The 21,368-nt window shown below is 37.0% G+C and overlaps 3 protein-coding genes across 3 annotated transcripts; all 3 read right to left on the bottom strand.

Annotated features, from left to right (window-relative positions):
* Positions 1–5,206: 5,206 nt before the first annotated feature.
* LOC140243364 (uncharacterized) lies at positions 5,207–6,200 on the bottom strand. Its single transcript, XM_072323040.1, has one exon. The coding sequence runs from the start codon at positions 6,198–6,200 to the stop codon at positions 5,298–5,300; it is 903 nt and encodes a 300-aa protein (XP_072179141.1). The 3' UTR covers positions 5,207–5,297.
* A 9,187-nt stretch (positions 6,201–15,387) lies between these two features.
* LOC140243729 (uncharacterized) lies at positions 15,388–16,296 on the bottom strand. Its single transcript, XM_072323393.1, has one exon. It carries the CDS (start codon positions 16,294–16,296, stop codon positions 15,388–15,390), a length of 909 nt encoding a protein of 302 aa, XP_072179494.1.
* A 3,799-nt stretch (positions 16,297–20,095) lies between these two features.
* On the bottom strand, positions 20,096–21,001 carry LOC140243313 (uncharacterized). The gene has a single exon (XM_072322985.1). It carries the CDS (start codon positions 20,999–21,001, stop codon positions 20,096–20,098), a length of 906 nt encoding a protein of 301 aa, XP_072179086.1.
* Positions 21,002–21,368: the final 367 nt, after the last annotated feature.

Genomic DNA, 21,368 nt, shown 5'->3' with positions numbered 1-21,368 from the left:
GCACATCTCATTTAAACAGCAAATCCGAGATCCTCGTTGGCTAAATGACAATTCCGTTATAGAGCTGGACACTCCGTCATTATACCCTCGTCTTCGCCAAACCACAAACTTAGTAATCATTTTTGGGTCCTCAAAATCTGATAAAGTATAATATTTGGAGAATGTGAATACAGCTGCATAATGCGTTCTCCGGGTCTCAAAATTTGTGAAAATCCCTATAAGTCTGCAGTGGAGCGCAATAGCGCTACTATAAATGAACTATATACGAGGAAAAGTAAAGTTTGGCATGACTGCTAATTAAGCAACTTTAACACACTTTAAGCTCAATTCAACATTATTTTTTATTCAAGGAAATAAAACACCTTTCGATTATGTCCCACTAAATCAACTACAGTGACGTAATTACTGTATCTAACATTTGCTGGTCCAAATTTTTCACTATCAAGTTTACTAATCGGTAAAACTTTTTTCTTTCAAATAACGTTTATTCATGTTTCAAACAACAAAGATAACAAAAATTAGAGAGAAATTCAAACATAATGAAATGAATCATTTGGAAGATTAAATAAAGGTCAGCCAACTTAAATTGTTTACCTCAAGTAAATGTAATTCCAGAAGCTCCTGTTGAGTTTATATAAATCATGTGTTATATCTTCATCTAATTGACAAACATCACACTTAAAATTACTACTTATCTTCCATTTGAACAAATTCATCTTCACTGGTAATAAATCATATGACACTTTGAAATTAACTTTTTTCAATCTATTATCTTTTACTTTAACCAAATTAACTACAAAACAAACATTCTGAATTATCTTCATCCCCGATACGCTTTCCCCAGAAAAAAACAACAACAATACCTGGTATATACTCCTTCTTGCTTTATTGATTATAAAAATACTTCAATGTTACATCACGTTATATCTTTGCATTTCTCCCAATTTCTAAATGTAGGGTACATATTGATGAAATGTCCTGCTTTGTGTCAATAGATGTTTGAGTCAACCAGATTTTCGGTATAGCCTCCCGCAGTTTCGAATAATAAAAAATTGCCCTTCTTTTACTATTTCTAAATTTCAACAATGACACGAGTTCTTCCACCGTTTTGTATCTCCCTCCCAATAAGTTGTCTTCTAATCGGCTAGTAACACTCTCAAACAATTCTTTGTAAAGCAGAGGCTTCTTTTTGAAAACAGTATTTTGGTTGTGCCATGAAACGTTCTTTTCCGCAGGGGGCTTCTTTCCCAATATCTCTTTGTCTATCAAGGAACAAGTGCGCATCATTTCAATATAAAACGGAGGCATGTTTTTACCCCCCCCCCAAAAAAAAAACAAAAAAAAAAAACGTAACATTATACACTTGAAAATCACAATTCAATAACAAATCTAAACGTCCAAAACGGTTCAACCAATGACCAAAGTTTTCCACATGGCTGTCGGTAAAACTTGAAGCAGCGCTGAAAACACAAGTGCAAAGGTCTGTGAAGCACCGAATTGCCGCTGGACTTTGCGCCCTGGAAATATTGTCAGTATAATATTATAGTCATGTTCAGCTGATTTAGCTCCGATTTCACCAGTTGCAAGCTTACATAAATACGGTTTTTTTTGTGTGTTTTTTTTTTTTAAAAGACGATAAGGTCGTATTGTATCATATCGCATCATTAATTCATTTCATTGTTTTTATGCATAATAATACAATCTGGATTTACACTCTATAAATGCAGATCAGTTATATAGTAGAAACGCTATAAAAATTTCGTTTGCATATATAATTTGAAGTTGGTAGCTTTTTGGAAATTCTTGGCAATTGAAGATTGACTTCAAGTTTCAAGTTTCAAGTTTATTTCATATTTCCACTTTCTCAGTGATGGGATTACAAAATGATTGACAATAAAACAAAAGTACAAAATATATACAACCATATCTTATGTTTGAAAAAAAAAAGACAAACAAACATTACACACAAATATAAATGGTCATTATCATCTGAGGATATCACAACTCAATGTCAGAAATATGATGGGGCCTACATAAAAGCAATGATGCTTGTAAAAACTGTAGGTTCCCGAATTTATAGGCGTGAAATTATACGGAGAACGGACATGTTTATCTCGACCAACTTGAATTGTACCAGTGCAAAATCAGTATTAAGAACGAACTATCGAACCACATGAATACTTTAGTATCGCTTAAACGAGACTGTACATATTTCGCCGTGTTTACAAAAAAAAAGTGCTATAACGGTATCGTTAAATAACTTGGAGCTGCGGACAAAGACAAAAGACTGGGGGTATTAAAAAAAATGTTGCTAAGAGCCGGGTAGTGTGTATCCACTAAGTAATAGCCGTTTTAGTTTGCGTTTGAAGGTGAGTAAAGATAAGGAAGAAGTAATATCTTGAGGGAGGTCATTCCAGTATCTGGGTCCAGTAAACATAATTGTTTTCTTTGCAAAAATAGTGCGAGTACGGGGAGGTGATAAGCGTCACTCTGACGAGTGGGGTATAGCAATGAATAGAGCATTTCTTTTGAACATGTGGATAAAAACAGATGGTAATTCATTAGTTGTTAGTTTATACATGAAAATTCCAAGATTATAACAAAATAGGTCTGGAATTTTCAGAATTCTGTTTTGATGAAAAAAACAGTTGGTATGAGCAAAATATCCGGCGTGGTTTATAATTCTTATTGCACGCTTTGAATACGAAAAAGGGAATCTAATACTAAATTAATTGCATTTCCCCACGCCAAAATTCCATAATTAAAGTGTGGAGATATTAAAGAAGAATATATACTCTGCAAAATATAAACAGGGAACAAATGTTTAAGTTTATTTAAAATTCCAATATTTCTGGACAAAACTTTACTTACAAAGTTAATATGAGTTTTCCCGGATAATTCTCGGTCAATCCAAAGCCCTAAAAACTTTGCGTTATTGACCTGCGTTAAACATATATCTTTTATTTTGATCTCATGTGGAACAACATTCAAAGAATTACTGAATACCATATAATAAGTTTTTTCTATATTTAGGGATAATTTGTTTGCATAAATCCAGGATTGCACAGACCTAAGCTCAGTATTCATCATATCAATTAATGTATTGGGGTCTCGATGAGAACAAAACAAACTTGTGTCATCAGCAAAACAAATAAATGATAAAATTGGCGATGATTTTTGAAGGTCGTTTATGTATAAGATAAATAAAAGTGGGCCCAAGAGGGAGCCCTGTGGGACTCCACATGAAATAAGTTTTAACTGCGAATCATAGCCGTTAATGTTAACAAATTGCTTTCTATCGGTTAAGTAACTCTTAAACCATTCGAGAGGTGTCCCGCGAATTCCATAATGACACAGTTTAGAAAATAAAATTTCGTTATCTATCGTATCGAAAGCTTTAGAAAAATCAAGAAAAACTCCAATTGTATGCTCAAAATTATCTATAGCATGAGCTACCTTGTCTATAAAAGTAAGTTAAGCATGGGTTGTGTTACAATGTTTTCTGAAACCAAACTGAGAATCTGATAAAATATTATGATTTGTGAGAAATTTCAACAATCGCGTGTAAACTAACCTTTCAAGGAATTTAGAGATTGAAGTCAATAAGGAAATTGGTCGGTAATTATTCACCAAATCTTTCTGTCCCTTCTTAAAGATAGGGACAACTTTTGCAACTTTCATTTTATTGGGGACTTTACCATTAAATAAAGATTGATTAAAAATGTACGTTAAAGGAGAAATGATTTGATTCAAAACATTTTTAAAAAGAAAATTTGTAATTCCATCAATATCCTGAACTTTTTTTATCGTTTAAATTCTTGACAATATCAAAAATTTAAACTTGTTCTTATATGTATACATATTGTAACATGTATAGGTTGTGTACAAAGCTCTATGGGGTGCTTATATTCCCCGTCTCATATATTGACAATTATCTGGCATAGAAATATTTTCATTAAATCAATGTCAGTTTTTACTCAATACATTAATCGGCAAAAATATGAAAGCGTATATAACATACCATAGGCCTGTATTAATAATTCTTTTTTACTGAATTGTTGAAACTTATACGGGAGGGAGGCATTTGAACCGTGATTAAAAATGAAATACTACGTAAGAGAAAAAAACAAACAAACAGATTTAGAGTGTATCAGGCAACTTACCCGTCAACGAATTCCTCCGGACCGGCAGTTTTAGTTCCTTCTACGTGTTATACAATGTATCGAAATTTCGTTACATCTCAAACAAATTAAAAGTATAAAGAATCTAGATGACAACTTTTGGCCCTGCTTTCTTTCCTTACATCGGAAATTTCGTCATAACCGTGTTCGTTATTACGGAGATGCAGTGCATTATATAGTTGTAACGAAGGCCTATGCACAAAATAAAGATACAAAATTGATATCTCATGTTTCCTTTTACTTGGAACCAACATTTATGTGTGTGTGTGTGTGTGTGTGGGGGGGGGGGGGGGCACCAAAACTTCAAATTCAAAGATTTTAGTGGCGCGAATAGACCACAGTACCAAAAAAAAAGTTCATTGTGATCGACACCTACTTCACAATATGACATTGATTTTTCGTGGCATAAAACCACATAATCTAAGAATACATTTTGTCGCCTTTTACTGTCCTATTTATTTCTGAATGTGAATGATAATCCTCTAGGTTACACTTTTCTCGATAGTGCCTCTTTTGTTAATCCCACGTACCACGTTTTACAAGTAAACCATAAACATAACAAGAAATTAGATATGTAAATTGTCGAATACAACAAAAAGAGAGAAATATAGGTGAAATATGAAGAATACACATTATACATATAAGTATTGCTTGCAGGGCGTAGACTCCCAGAAGGTAAAGAGAATTCTCACATGAAATCTATGGTTCTAAAGGATGACTATATAATTATGAAGTGGAAACATGCATACGTCGAAGAATGTAACAAATGATAATAATAAAAAGAAATGAATGTCCCTTACATTAAACTACAAAAGAGTTGAACAATATTTTCAAGACACGAATTCCCCGTCTCTCACAATATTTCTATAGTTTTTATTCTACGGGCAGGTAACATCTCACACTTTCGGCATGACCTGAAACATCTTTATGACATACTGCATGTGACAATGCATCGGTATATTCATGGCGATAAAGTTCAATCTTTCGTTTTTGCAGTTACTAATACCGTCATATTTACAAGAAGGGCAGAATTCTTATGTGGATACAGTGTTGAAGTCTTATTAACTCGTAAATAAGAGTACATGCAAACTTTGACACACGTTTGCAGTTTCATTACTATTTATTAAAGTCCAATTTGACATTGACATCATTCAGCGCCGCTTGAACCATCTCCTTTGGCATTTGCGGGAAGAAGCGAGAATAGGCAGCAAAAAGTTCGTCCCAAGATTTAAGATAGGTCTTTATTACTTTTCCTTCATCATTCTCTTGGAGCAAGGTGGTGTCTTTGATGGCCAAGAAACGACCGTTGGGGAATGCTGTAGATCGAGGGCTCGTCAGAAAGGATGAGGAGGGAAAAACTTGGGTGTAAATTTTATTCATTGGTTCTTTAAAAACGGAAAGTTCAACTGGCGTTTTGTGGTGAATGACGATAAAAGGATACCAGCCATCCACAACTAAGTCTCGGCACCGTGCCGCGCCTGCCGGATCAGTATCAGCCTTGTGCAAGCGTCTTATGATGTCACCATCCACGACAAATTTGTACCTCAAGTACGAGTGGTGGTATTCCGGTGAAGTAGTTTGGAAATCGAGTGCAATTGGAAGGAAAGTCGGGTACCCAGTACCTACATCCACCAAGTACCTGCTGCCTTGGTGGGTGAGGTTTTCAACCACTGAAATGACATGGTCATTTGCCGAACCAATGTCGCTCGCTACCAATATCACGTTAAAACCCAAAGCATGAAGAATCATGTAACAACCCACGTTGTTTTCGTAACAGCATCCACCTACTTTGGTAAAGATTCTGCGCTTAATATCATCAATCGTTGGGACGTGGCGCTGCTCGTGGGGTGTGGCAATACTCGTGATCGTCTGGAATGGAATGTGCTGATGCCATAAAGACACGATCTCTTGCAGAAGACCCGTTGGGTCATCTTTCATTTTTCTTTCTGGTGTATCCACCTCCAAGACATCTCGTAGGAAAGTGTAAGCTTCCTGTGATGTTAATTCCTCTCTCATCATTTTCGAAGAATTAGTTTTTTCCTGGATGCGATATAACCTATGAACGCAAGGAAATACATAATAGAGTGAGCATCAGATAATTTGTGAAAGAACCCCCCCCCCACACACACACATAAAAACACATCCTAGAACATCAATGGCTTTATCCAAATCTCCCATTAACGTAAGGCTGATTTTCACATGATTTTCAGAATGGAATTATGAAAACTGTAGGGATATAGTTATGATCAGATCTGTTACCATTTTCATGTAACGTGACTCAATACAGGTATACGAAATGCCCCAATGTCAATCACTGCAACAATCTTCCTTTCGTGTTAAAGTTAGCAAGTTAGGTTTTTGTTTAATTCCAGCGTTCAGCCCTCTATTAGTTATTGCATAATGCCGTTGAGTCATCACCGGTTATAGTCGATGGAGTCGAAGTCGCAGTGGAGTGTATTTCTTTTTAGTGGTTAACAGCTTGGCCCCTTCCTTTACCTATTCTGTTCTCTGTTGGTTTCTACTGTATTTTGTCCATTACTCTCATGGTAATATTCTAATGGTGCAATATGGTCTAGTAGGCTGCATCTGTAATGGTTTTCTAAACCAGTATAGGATCTATCTGTATATCTTCCAGTGCTTCACTTTACAATTCGAAACCATGGTCAAATTGGACTATGGACCATTATTAGATACGTTCTATTAATAGACTGTATCTAATAGTCCACTGCTTCACCCTCCGTGCCTTCTATATAGAAACCACTATCAACGGATAGCCTTTATCAAGTAAGGGTTTTCTAATCATTCCATTCAAATTCTATGGGTAAAATCGTATAATGCAGTGAATTTTCAAGCTGGGTGTGCATTATTTACCCCAAACAGTTCACTTTAGTGCAGTATATAATATTGCTTTGTAGACTTTGAACCCATGTCACCACGCGATCAACGATGGGCGCGTCGTGTACGGTAGGTACCTATGCATTAAACATTTCTGAGGCTGAGAACTCCAGTACATTACGGGCTTTTATACAGCCCAAAAGTATCAGCATTTATCAAGAGCAAGGAAGTTTGGAAAACCTACCACGAAAATGGCTGCAGTTCTGTTGTGCAGGGAAAGTGAAGAAGACTGTGACTCGCTCTTGTCAACCTCGATACGCGATATAACATGCTTGTGATGGTATAAGCACTGTGCCGACAAAATGCTATTTCAACAGTCAACAATGTTCAATGTATGGCTGGAGTGGAAAATACATGACAGGCCGGCCATGTGTCATTCAGCAATCAGTAATGTATCGACTGATAAGATCATGTACCGTCCTTCATGGAAGTTCGCATGGAACAAACCGATTAAAAAACAAGGATCGAGGGCCTGACGGGCAGGAGTGGAATCGGCGCGTGACGATCTCCAATCTGATTCCTGTCAGCAACAACGTGACCACCGAAAATAATGGGATTGTGCTTGAAGCGGCCTAAAATTCTGCTAAATTGCCTGCCATGAAATTATGTCCCAACTGAACTGTGGCGCTCAAACGGCAAAACAAAACAAAAACAACAAAAAACAGATCTTACAACTTTTTATTGTCAATTTCGTCAAATCATTTCACAAACTAACAAACCAACCAAAAAGAGGTAGGCCTACCCTACCACAGTGCACAAAATTATGCCTATAGCATAATGCAAGATGCTGTTAAACGTCTAAAATTATGCAAGAAAGCATATGCCATCTCTGGCAACATAGCTCAGCAATCAGAGAAAAAAGATCTACCAGCCTGCAACCTACGCAGTACGGAATGGATTGGGTCTATCACACTAGACTGCCATATCCACGATCGCGCCAGCCATAATTGGACTTGAATCAACTTCATTGTAATTTTAAAGTAAGGGGATGGGGGGGGGGGGGATGGACGCAACTTTTATCACGGCCGGTGCCAAGTTAAAATAAAAGGGGGGGGGGGAGAGACTTTGTCATTTCCGTGCCACTTCCGGGTTTCATCAGCAATCAACCCCCCACCAAAAAGAAAGAAACAAAAAAACAAACAAACAAACAAACAAAAACAAAAACAAAAACAAAGCCAACCAAACAAAAAACTCCCTTACCCGCACTTATACCACTTCAAGGTTTCATCGGCTGACAAGAAAAAAACAAAAAACAAAAAACAAAAAACCAAGTGGTTAAAACCTATGTAGGCCAATACCCTATATGCATTATGCAAAAAAGTGGGGAACCAAGCCCCCCCCCCCTTGCGCCGACCTTGATTATATTTATTTGGATTGAAGGAGTACAGCTATACAAAGTGTATTAGAAGATATATACAATGTATAATACATGTGTACATCAGCGGAGAAATTCCGTCGAAAGTTTATAAAGTTGTTAAGTTTCGGTGTCGCGCATGACGTCACGTACGGGTGCCCTGGCCAACTCCCCCTCCCCCTTGTAAGAGCATTATCCTCTTTCACAGAGAACAATACGGACATTAAACTTGCTACACCGTGGGTGACCACATGACCATAACCATTGTTATATTTTGAATACAGAATTTATCCTGTAGTGATTGGTTTTAGAGCTTCTCGTACACTCAGCAAAAAAAGAAAGTAAACACTTTTTCAGTTAATATTTATTATAGGATATGCTAAAATTCAATGTGTCATTATACCATATCAAAAGATTATTCAATTGGCTATCTACCTGGTAGATTTATACAAAGGGACATTTTACGCATGAGTGAACACATTCGTTTTTGTCATCCTAGGCAGAAAAGTAAAAATTGCAGAATTGGACATATTGAAATTCATTTGCAAATGCCCTCTAAGATAGCAATGATAAGAAAAGACCAATTTAACACAATATGAGACATGAATGAAACAGCAGAAATAAGTTTCGCTTCCCTCGTTTCCCTTTACATCAAAACAAGTTTCAAGTTTCAAGTTTCAAAGTTTATTTCATTTTTCGACAAAACATATAAGTTGCACTTCTTTTGACAACAGAGAATAAGGTAAACAGAACATTATGTATCAAAAAGAATGTACAACAATTGAGAACCTTATAGTAATTATACATTGCAGTAAAAAAGAAACAGAAGTGATCGAAATGAAGTACATGTATAACTTTGCTTAAAGTGCGAAAAATGGAGAGACCCACTAAAGAGACAGAGCTTGTAGAATGTGGGCCCCTCTGGAATAATAACATCAATGGGAAGATTAATTGAAGCATCATAAATACAAAAGGAAGAAAAGAAAAAAGAAGAGGAAAAAGTCTGGAAGCCCACTGAGAATTAGATTCACAAATAAATACACTAACTCATGTAGACGTGAACAACATAGGACAAGACTAGACAACAAAACAACTGCTGGAGAAAAGGCTGTACAGGACAAAACGGGATGGACAAGACTAACAGACGCGAACAAACATGAAACAAGACTAGACAACAAAACAACTAATGAAGAAAAGGCTGTACGGGACAAAACGGAATGGACAAGACTAACAAACAGAAAACAAAATAGCAAACAAAAATGCACAACAGAGACAGCGATCTTCGACAGAAGCGTGTCAAGAGAAACAGATGATAGTTGTGGAGAAAAAAAATGATATTGTAACGCCTGAAAGGAGAAAAGCAAGGAAATGAAGGGACGTATGAACAGGAATAAGCACCGAACTTAGTTCGGTGGGAATAAGACAGAAATTCAAGTCTTTGACTCTTTTGGCGATAGCGTAGATGGCAGCAGACATTCAAAAGATTACAATTGATTCTTCATAGAGGAGAAAAAGTGAGTAAGTCAGTATAGTGAGAAAGAAGGCCAAATAGCTAGTTCAGTACTGTAGAGTGATACGACTGCAATAGAAAGGACTTCAGTCTCCTCTTAAAAGAATATATGGATAGGGCGTTTTTTATTTAATGATTCAAGGAATTCCAATAATTTGGGCCTATATAAATTAGTGTATTTTTAGCAAGGATCGTGCGTAAAAGGGGTAAATGAAATTCATTGGAACGCCAAGTGGGATATTCATGAAATGATTGGTTTTTTAGGAACATAGAATCAAAGATTGATGGAAGCAAATTGTTACAACACTTGTACATGAATTGGCCTAAATTATACAAAAACAGATCTTTAATTTTTAAAAGCTTGTTAGAGGCAAACAACGTGTTTGTATGAGAACGTACAGAGGAATGGCAGATAACGCGGAGGGCTTTCTTTTGCAAGAGGGACACTCTTTCAAGTAAATTCTGATGCGTGTTGCCCCAAACTAAAACTCCATAATTCAAATGAGGCAATATTAACGACGAATATAACATAAGTAATGTTTTATGTGGAATATGAAATCTCAATCTATTAATAACACCTATATTACGCGATATTATATTACAAACATTATGAACATGTGATTTCCAAGATAGTTTGTCGTCTACAATAACCCCCAAAAGCTTAATATTTGAAACTCTTTGTAGATGAGAATCATCTAAAATTATATTTGTGTTTAAACTATCAACAGTATTACTAAAAATCATATATTTCGTTTTTTGAGCATTAAGTGATAACTTATTAGCTCTGACCCAATTTGTCACTTTATTCAATTCAATGTTGATTTTGTGAACGAGAAAATCAATATTATGGGCAAAAAATACGTTGGTATCATCTGCAAAATGAATAAAAGAGAGATCATCAGATACACGACAAAAATCATTTATATAGATAATGAACAATAACGGCCCTAAAAGACTACCCTGTGGGACGCCACATTTAACTTCTCTGATAACTGTATCATAATTTTTAATTGTAACAAATTGTTTTCTATCGACTAAATAACTCTTGAACCACTCCAAGGCCTTCCTACGTACTCCATAATGCGATAATTCAATGTCATGATTGATGGTGTCGAAGGCCTTGGAGAAGTCCAAGAAAATACTAACTAAATGAGAATGATTATCAATGGCATGAAGTACTCTATCAACGAAATGTAAAAGAGCATGCGAAGTACTATGTTTCTCACGAAAACCAAACTGAGAGTTCGTAAAAACTTCATGTACCTTCAAAAAATTGATCATTCTCTTATAAATAAGTTTTTCTAAAACCTTAGACAGTGAGGACAATAATGAAATTGGGCGATAATTACTGACTACAAGTTTATCACCTTTCTTAAATATTGGTATCACTTTAGCAAATTTCATTTTATCCGGAAACACACCATTAAGGATTGACAAATTAAATATATGAACAAGTGGATCAGCAATCGAGGAAATTACCTATCTCATCATAACCAGAACTTCGTTTGTTCTCAAAAGAGGAAACTATATCAATAATTTCAAATCTATTAATTGGTGTAAAAAATATGGAATCAGAGTTGCGCTGGCCTACAAATTCAGTAAAATGAGTTTCTGTTGCAGCAATAGTTTGAGCATAATTTTCACCTATTCTTGAAAAATAGGATTAAAGATATTTGCAATATGAAGAGAATCATTAATCAATTAATTCATCATTCATTTTAATTTTATCAATGTCAGAGTTTTTACTCGGAATATTCATGGCCTGTTTTAAAACTTTCCAGGTATTTTTCATATCAAACCTATATCTGCAGAATTGCTTGAAGTAATATCTTTTCATTGTCAAAGTATTTTTGTATGATGTATATCTATTTTTCGATCGCTCAGTTTTTTCCAACTTATACAATAAAGACATGAAAGAGAGAGGGTTTAACAAAAAGAGAAACGCATTGCGGAAGGCATGGCCTGTCTTTCGTCGAACAAATGAATTCCCGATTATTAAAAAGAACAGTAAGAAATAAAGAGGCTGAGATTACACGGTGTGTTATTAGGCTGGTAGGAAAAGAAAGACCCGTGAACTATCATACCACCCTATATAAAGGGAGAGGGGAATGACTGCTTGAAATAAAAGAGTGGCAAGTGTTTTGAAGACACAAACATATTTTGGATGGAATCATAGATAATAGAATGACAGTTTGAAAATGTTTACGAAGAATACCCCTGACAGAAAAACAACCCCAAGGGCTTGACCTATCCAACAAGAAAGAGAGAGAGAGAGAGAGAGAGAGAGAGAGAAACGAAACAGTTGAATTACATGGTGACGCATAGTTATAATGACACCTTCAAAAAGAGTACCGAAATAAACTTATAGATACATATGAACAGAAGCCTTTGACCCGCCCTTCAACCGCTTGGAAAGCGGGATTGGGGTAGCGTCCAGGAGGACATTACACACATTAGCAAATAATCGAACTTTGTTTTAGAGATGACACGCTGTACTAGGTCAATACTTAAAGGACAAGTTCACCTTCATTAACATAAGGATTGAGAGAATGCAGCAATATTAGTAGAACAAATTAGTGAAAGTTTGAGGAAAACTGGACAATCGATGCAAAAGTTATGAATTTTTAAAACTTTTGTGTTGGAACCGCTGGATGAGGAGACTACTAAGGCTCGTGATGTCATATGAGTACAACAGTATAAAGTAAATGTAAAGAAAATTCAACATGTTTTCACTTTTTTCGCATAATAAAAGAGCACTTGACTTGCCTCTTTCTAAAGGCAATGGGAATAATATTACCCATAACATATGTCAGTAACGAGTCAAGGGAATGTGATCTTTTTTTCAAAATATGAAGTTTTGTGAAATTCTCTTTATATTTTCCTTTATTGTTGTACGTATGTGACATCATACACTGCAGTAGTCTCTTCATCCAGCGGTGACTGCAAAAAATCTTCAAAAATTCATAACTTTTGAACGGATTGTCCGATTTTCCTCAAACTTTTAATGATGTGTTTTACTAATATTGCTACATTCTCCAAATCCTTATGTTAATGAAGGTGAACTTGTCCTTTAACAATACAAATCGAGAGTAGACATTTGATATACAGAGAAGAGAACATTGTATTCATGTGGTTCAGTGAAACATTGGGTTTTAAAATGCAGATCACGGTCATCGATCGTATCTTAGAATTGAAAATAAGGAGAAAACAGGGGTACGTGTAATTCAATAAACGATTTTGGCGATGTACCCAGAGTCGTGCATGTTCAGTTAACAGAAGTTCACGAGAGTTGCCCTTAGCAACAGCAACAATAACACACACAAAAAAGAAACCAGCAACAAAGACTATCGATTTAAGAACCGAGAGAATCAAAAGGCTGAATGGCTGAAAAAATCAGAATGGCTGGTGACACATGACACCTTCAAAAAAGACATCAAGATAAATTGATAAATACATGTAAACAGATGCTTTTGTCTGTCCTTAAAAAGCTTTGAAAGGAGGTGGGGGTAGCGTCCTGAAGGACGTTTAAAACACATCACACACATTACATAGGCAAATTATCAGACAATGTTTAGAAGCGACAAGCCGTATACGTGGTCAATGCTTAACAATGCAAATCTAGTGTACGCATTTCATAAACAGAGAAAAAAAACCCTAGAATTCATTGTGGTTCAATAAAACATCTGGGCCCCGTTTTATCAAAAGATAAAATCGATTTTAAATTTCCTTACCACACAGGCTGCCATAGACTTACAGTTGAAATCAACTATACATGTATAACCAATTTTAACTCTTCATAAAACAGGGCCCTGGTCATTTAAATAAAGATCGCGGTCGGCCACCGTGTCAAGAATTGGAAATAAAAGAGAATAGTGGTATGTGTAAATACAATAGACCCCTTAGCAATGTAACAAGATTCATGCATGTTCTGTTCACAGAGGTTCACAGGAGTTGCCCGTATACAAAAGAAAAAGAGACATAGTGGGGAAACTGAAGTTGGAACATAAGCATTTTCCATCAATTCAAACTTTAAATGACATAGGGAGTAAGCCATAAAGGTGATAAAATCGACAGAATTTCTTCATTTTACATTTTAATTAAGGAATTTAAGAATGCACAAGACAAATTCAAGATCCAAATATTATTTCAAATTTTCTTAATTTGGAATAACGGTTCAAATTTAACTTTCTTTGTTACCATAATTTTTCTCTTATGTCTTTTGACTGCCGATTTGACAGAAGATTTTTCATTTTCCTCCATTAATTTTTTTTTGTCTTTCTTTATCTTTGGAGGGTTACAGAGACATTATTGAGATCATAGGTTGATTTTTGCAAATTAATTTGCATTTCTTTTGTATTAAATTTGTCTTTTGTTTTCATTATTATACGGAAGAGCAAATACGCTTGAATAACAACTTGTCCATTTTGCAATTTTTACTTTTGTGTCTTCGAAGAGAAAAACGAATGTGTTCACTGCGTAAAGTTAACATTTTCATTGACCTACAAGGTTGATAGCTAATTAAATTATCTTTACCATGGTATATAAAACATGATTTTTAGCCAGATAGTCTATGAGAAAGATAAATTTGAAAAAGTGTTCACTTTTTTTTTTTGCTGAGTGTATTTTCAACTATGTCAGAATGTTAATCAAGAAACTCTCAAGGCAGAGTATTTTTTTTGTGTGTGTGTACTGCTTGTGAAAAGTCACAAAGGATTTCTGACATCGCGCACTGCTTTCTTACCGTGACTCTGTGGAATGTAACAATTTCAAACAATTATGACATCGCAAAGCAATTCTGACATCGTACGCTACTTTGTTCGGTCAGTGCAGGATCCCTCCACAACATCGCATCAACCACACGACTTCTCGTCTCGCATTTCCCCTTCTTTTGTTTGAATTTTTGATCCAAAATACAAGCAAATATGTACTGCCAGCATGACTAGGGGCGGATCCAGGAATTCCGTGAAGGGGAAGCGCCATTGCGAAATTAAAGGGGGACGCACGCACCCCATTTTTCTTTTTATTTCTTTTGTTTTAGCCAAAAATAAAGAGGGGGAGCGCGCCCGGTGCGCCCCCTCTGGATCCGCCACTGACTGCCTACAATGGCCTATGTATTATAGTGTCGAGTTTCCTGTTTTATAGCCCTCGGGAACTCTAGAATTTCTGTCCACCCTGTGGGGCGCAGAACCTCAGTGAATAGTACTATTTTGGAGACCCTCTGCCCATATGCAGTTTTAACCAGAAACTCTCGAGGCAAATTATATTATACTACTACATGTGTCATAATCGACATAATACATCAATGAGATTGAACATAGTGGAAAAAAAAAGACAAGACCATAATCATTACTGCTGTTACAACGACGGCAGAATCTACTCAGCTCGTCACTATTCATGAGTAAGACAGGCATGCTTTCAAGTATGTATCCAGCTAACTTTATTTAGGCCTACTCCTTGTTGAAGTCCAATTTGACATTGACATCATTCAGCGCCGCTTCAACCATCTCCTTTGGAATCTGCGGGAAGAAACGTGCATAGGCAGCAATGACGTCGTCTGGAGATTTCAGGTATGTCTTTATCACATTTCCCTCGTCATCTTCTCGGAGCAAAGTGGTGTCTTTGATGGACAATAAGCGACAGTTGGGGAATGCTGTAGACCGTGGGCTCGACAAAAAGGGTGGGGAGGGGAGAACTTGGGTGTAGATTTTATTCATAGGCTCTTTAAAGAATGATAGGTCAACTGCTGTACAGTGGTGAATGATAATATAAGGGTACCAGCCATCAACAACGAAGTCTGGGAACCGTGCCGCGCCTGCCGGATCACTGTCAACATCATGCAAACGTCTTATGATGTCACAATCCACCACAAATTTGTACCTCAAATACGAGTGGTGGTATTCCGGCGAGGTCTTCTTAAAATCGAGCGCAATTGGAATTAAAGTCGGGTAGCCACCAGTGCCTACATCCACAATATGCCTGCTGCCCTGGCAGGTTAGGTTTTCAACTACAGGAATAACGTGGTTGTTTTCCCAGCCAATGTCACTCGCTACCAAGACCACTTTAAAGCCCAAAGCATGAAGAATCAAATAACAACCCACGTTGTTTTCGTAGCAGCATCCACCAACTTTGGTAAAGATGGTTCGCTTAATATCATCAATCGTTGGGACGTGGCGTTGCTCGTGGGGTGTGGCAATACTCGTGATCGTCTGGAATGGAATGTGCTGATGCCATAAAGACACGATCTCTTGCAGAAGACCCGTTGGGTCATCTTTCATTTTTCTTTCTGGTGTATCCACCTCCAAGACATCTCGTAGGAAAGTGTAAGCTTCCTGTGATGTTAATTCCTCTCTCATCATTTTCGAAGAACTCGTTTTTTCCTGGATGCGATATAACCTATGAACGCAAGGAAATACATAATTGAGTGAGCATCAGATAGTTTGTGAAAGAACCCCCCACAAAAAAAAAAACACACCCTAAAACATCGATGGCTTTATTCAAAGCTCCCATTAACGTAAGGCTGATTTTCACATGATTTTCAGAATGGAATTATGAAAACTGTAGGGATATAGTTATGATCAGATCTGTTACCATTTTCATGTAACGTGACTCAATACAGGTATACGAAATGCCCCAATGTCAATCACTGCAACAATCTTCCTTTCGTGTTAAAGTTAGCAAGTTAGGTTTTTGTTTAATTCCAGCGTTCAGCCCTCTATTAGTTATTGCATAATGCCGTTGAGTCATCACCGGTTATAGTCGATGGAGTCGAAGTCGTAGTGGAGTGTATTTCTTTTTAATGGTTAACAGCTTGGCCCCTTCCTTTAATTATTGTTCTCTGTTGGTTTCTACTGTATTTTGTCCATTACTCTCGTGGTAATATTCTAATGGTGCAATATGGTCCAGTAGGCTGCATCTGTGATGGTTTTCTAAACCAGTATAGGCTCTATATGTATATCTTCCAGTGCTTCACTTTACAATTCGAAACCATGGTCAAATTGGACTATGGACCATTATTAGATACATGCACGTCGATATCTAATAGTCCACTTTATATAGCTGCTTCACCCTCCGTGCCTTCTATATAGAAACCACTATCAACGGATAGCCTTTATCAAGTAAGGGTTTTCTAATCATTCTATTCAAATTCTATGGGTAAAATCATAATACAGTGAATTTTCAAGCTGGGTGTGCATTTTACCCCAAACAGTTCACTTTACTGCAGTATAATATTGCTGTGTAGACTTTGAACCCATTGTACTATAATCTCACCACGCGATCAACGATGGGCACGTGTACGGTAGGTACCTATGCATTAAACATTTCTGAGGCTGAAAACTCCAGTACATTACGGGCTTTTATACAGCCCAAAAGTATCAGCATTTATCAAGAGCAAGGAAGTTTGAAAAACCTACCACAAAAATGGCTGCAGTTCTGTTGTGCAGGGAAAGTGAAAGAAGACTGTGACTCGCTCTTGTCAACCTCGATACGCGATATAACATGCTTGTGATGGTATCTAAGCAGGTGCCGACAAAATGCTACTTCAACAATCAACAATGTTCAATGTATGGCTGGAGTGGAAAATACATGACAGGCCGGATGTGTCATTAATCAGTAATGTATCGACTGATATGTACCGTCCTTCATGGAAGTGTGCATGGAACAAACCGATTAAAAAAGAAAAGGATCGAGGGCCTGACGGGCAGGAGTGGAATCGGCGCGTGATGATCTCCAATCTGATTCCTGTCAGCAACAACGTGACCACCGAAAATAATGGGATTGTGCTTGAAGCGGCCTAAAATTCTGCTAAATTGCCTGCCATGAAATTATGTCCCAACTGAACTGTGGCGCTCAAACGGCCAAAAAAAACAAAACAAAAACAAAAAAAAAAAAAAAAACAGATCTTACAACTTTTTATTGTCAATTTCGTCAAATCATTTCACAAACTAACAAACCAACCAAAAAGAAGTAGGCTTACCCTACCACAGTGCACAAAATTATGCCTATAGCATAATGCAAGATGCTGTTAAACGTCTAAAATTATGCAAGAAAGCATATGCCATCTCTGGCAACATAGCTCAGCAATCAGAGAAAAAAGATCTACCAGCCTGCAACCTACGCAGTACGGACTGGATTGGGTCTATCACACTAGACTGCCATATCCACGATCGCGCCAGCCATAATTGGACTTGAATCAACTTCATTGTAATTTTAAAGTAAGGGGATGGGGGGGGGGGGGATGGACGCAACTTTTATCACTGCCGGTGCCAAGTTAAAATAAAAGGGGGGTTGGAGAGACTTTGTCATTTCCGTGCCACTTCAGGGTTTCATCAGCAATCAACCCCCACCAAAAAGAAAGAAACAAACAAAAAAACAAACAAACAAAAACAAAAACAAAAACAAAGCCAACCAAACAAAAAACTCCCTTACCCGCACTTATACCACTTCAAGGTTTCATCGGCTGACAAGAAAAAAACAAAAAACAAAAAACAAAAAACCAAGTGGTTAAAACCTATGTAGGCCAATACCCTATATGCATTTGCAAAAAAGTGGGGAACCAAGCCCCCCCCCCCCCCCCCGTTGCGCCGACCTTGATTATATTTATTTGGATTGAAGGAGTCCAGCTATACAAAGTGTATTAGAAGATATATATAATACACGTGTACATCAGCGGAGAAATTCCGTCGAAAGTTTATAAAGTTGTTAAGTTTCGGTGTCACGCATGACGTCACGTACGGGTGCCCTGGCCAACTCCCCCTCCCCCTTGTAAGAGCATTATCCTCTTTCACAGAGAACAATACGGACATTAAACTTGCTACACCGTGGGTGACCACATGACCATAACCATTGTTATATTTTGAATACAGAATTTATCCTGTAGTGATTGGTTTTAGAGCTTCTCGTACACTCAGCAAAAAAAAGAAAGTAAACACTTTTTCAGTTAATATTTGTCATAGGATATAATAAAAATCAATGTGTCATATACCATATCAAAGATTATTCAATTGGCTATCTACCTGGTAGATTTATACAAAGGGACATTTTACGCATGAGTGAACACATTCGTTTTTGTCATCCTAGGCAGAAAAGTAAAAATTGCAGAATTGGACATATCGAAATTCATTTGCAAATACCCTCCAAGATAGCAATGATAAGAAATGACCAATTTAACGCAATATGAGACATGAATGAAACACTAGAAATAAGTTTCCGTTCCCTTGTTTCCCTTTGTATATCAAAACAAAAACATAGTGGGGAAACTGAAGGTGGAACATAAGCATTTTCCATCAATTCAAACTTTAAATGACACAGGGAGTAAGCCGTAAAAGTGATAAAATCGACAGAATTTCTTCATTTTACATTTTAATTAAGGAATTTAAGAATGCACGAGACAAATTCAAGATCCAAATATTATTTCAAATTTTCTTAATTTGGAATAACGGTTCAAATTTAACTTTCTTTGTTACCATAATTTTTCTCTTATGTCTTTTGACTGCGGATTTGACAGAAGATTCTTCATTTTCCTCCATTATTTTTTTTGTTGTTGTCTTTCTTTATCTTTGTAGGGTCACAGGGACATTATTGAGATCATAGGTTGATTTTGCAAATTAATTTGCATTTCTTTTGTGTAAAATTTGTCTTTTGTTTTCATTATTATACGGAAGAGCAAATACGCTTGAATAACAACTTGTCCATTTTGCAATTTTTACTTTTGTGTCTTGGAAGAGAAAAACGAATGTGTTCACTGCGTAAAGTTAACATTTTCATTGACCTACTAGGTTGATAGCAAATTAAATTACCTTTAACATGGTATATAAAACACGATTTTTAGCCAGATAGTTTTATAGGCCTCGGGAACTCTAGAATTTCTGTCCATCCTGTGGGGCGCAGAACCTCAGTGAATAGTACTATTTTGGAGACCCTCTGCCCATATGCAGTTTTAACCAGAAACTCTCGAGGCAAATTATATTTGTATACTACTACATGTGTCATAATCGACATAATACATCAATGAGATTGAACATAGTAGAAAAATAAAGACAAGACCATAATCATTACTTCTGTTACAACGATGGCAGAATCTACTCAGCTCGTCACTATTCATGAGTAAGACAGGCATGCTTTCACGTATACGTATCCAGCTAACTTTATTTAGGCCTACTCCTTGTTGAAGTCCACTTTGACATTGACATCATTCAGCTCCGCTTCAACCATCTCCTTTGGAATCTGCGGGAAGAAACGTGCATAGGCAGCAATGACGTCGTCTGGAGATTTCAGGTATGTCTTTATTACATTTCCCTCGTCATCTTCTCGGAGCAAAGTGGTGTCTTTGATGGACAATAAGCGACAGTTGGGGAATGCTGTAGACCGTTGTCTCGACAAAAAGGGTGGGGAGGGGAGAACTTGGGTGTAGATTTTATTCATAGGCTCTTTAAAGAATGATAGGTCAACTGGTGTACTGTGGTGAATGATAATATAAGGGTACCAGCCATCAACAACGAAGTCTGGGAACCGTGCCGCGCCTGCCGGATCACTGTCAACATCATGCAAACGTCTTATGATGTCACAATCCACCACAAATTTGTACCTCAAATACGAGTGGTGGTATTCCGGCGAGGTCTTCTTAAAATCGAGCGCAATCGGAATTAAAGTCGGGTAGCCACCAGTGCCTACATCCACAATATGCCTGCTGCCCTGGCAGGTTAGGTTTTCAACTATTGGAATAACGTGGTTGTTTTCCCAGCCAATGCCACTCGCTACCAAGAGCACGTTAAAGCCCAAAGCATGAAGAATCAAATAACAACCCACGTTGTTTTCGTAGCAGCATCCACCAACTTTGGTAAAGATGCTTCGCTTAATATCATCAATCGTTGGGACGTGGCGTTGCTCGTGAGGTGTGGCAATACTCGTGATCGTCTGGAATGGAATGTGCTGATGCCGCGAAGACACGGTCTCTTGCAGAAGACCTGTTGGGTCATCTTTCATTTTTCTTTCTGGTGTATCCACCTCCAAGACATCTCGTAGGAAAGCGTAAGCTTCCTGTGATGTTAATTCATCTTTCATCTTCTTCAAAGAATTCTCCTTTCCTGCCTGATGCGATATAACCTATGAAGGCAATTAAAGAAATACATCATAACTGAGTAAGCGTCAGATTTGTGAAAAGACATCCTAAAACATCAATGGATATATCCAAAGCTCCTATCAACGTAGAATGTGACTAATTTTCAAATGATTTTCACAATGGAATTATGAAAACGAGGGATACATGGACAGATCTGTTACCATTTTCCCGTAACGTGACTCAATAGAGACATAACACTAAATGTGCCAATGTCAATCATTGCAACTATGTTCATTCGGTTCTTTCCTGTTCAAGTTAGCAAGTCGGGGTTTCATTCATTTCCAGAAAAATGCTGATCCAATACAAAAA

Source organism: Diadema setosum, chromosome 20 (genome assembly GCF_964275005.1).
Source record: "Diadema setosum chromosome 20, eeDiaSeto1, whole genome shotgun sequence".
Taxonomy (NCBI): domain Eukaryota; kingdom Metazoa; phylum Echinodermata; class Echinoidea; order Diadematoida; family Diadematidae; genus Diadema; species Diadema setosum.
Note: the sequence above shows the minus strand (reverse complement) of the source record. Positions and strands in the feature narration are given on the sequence as shown.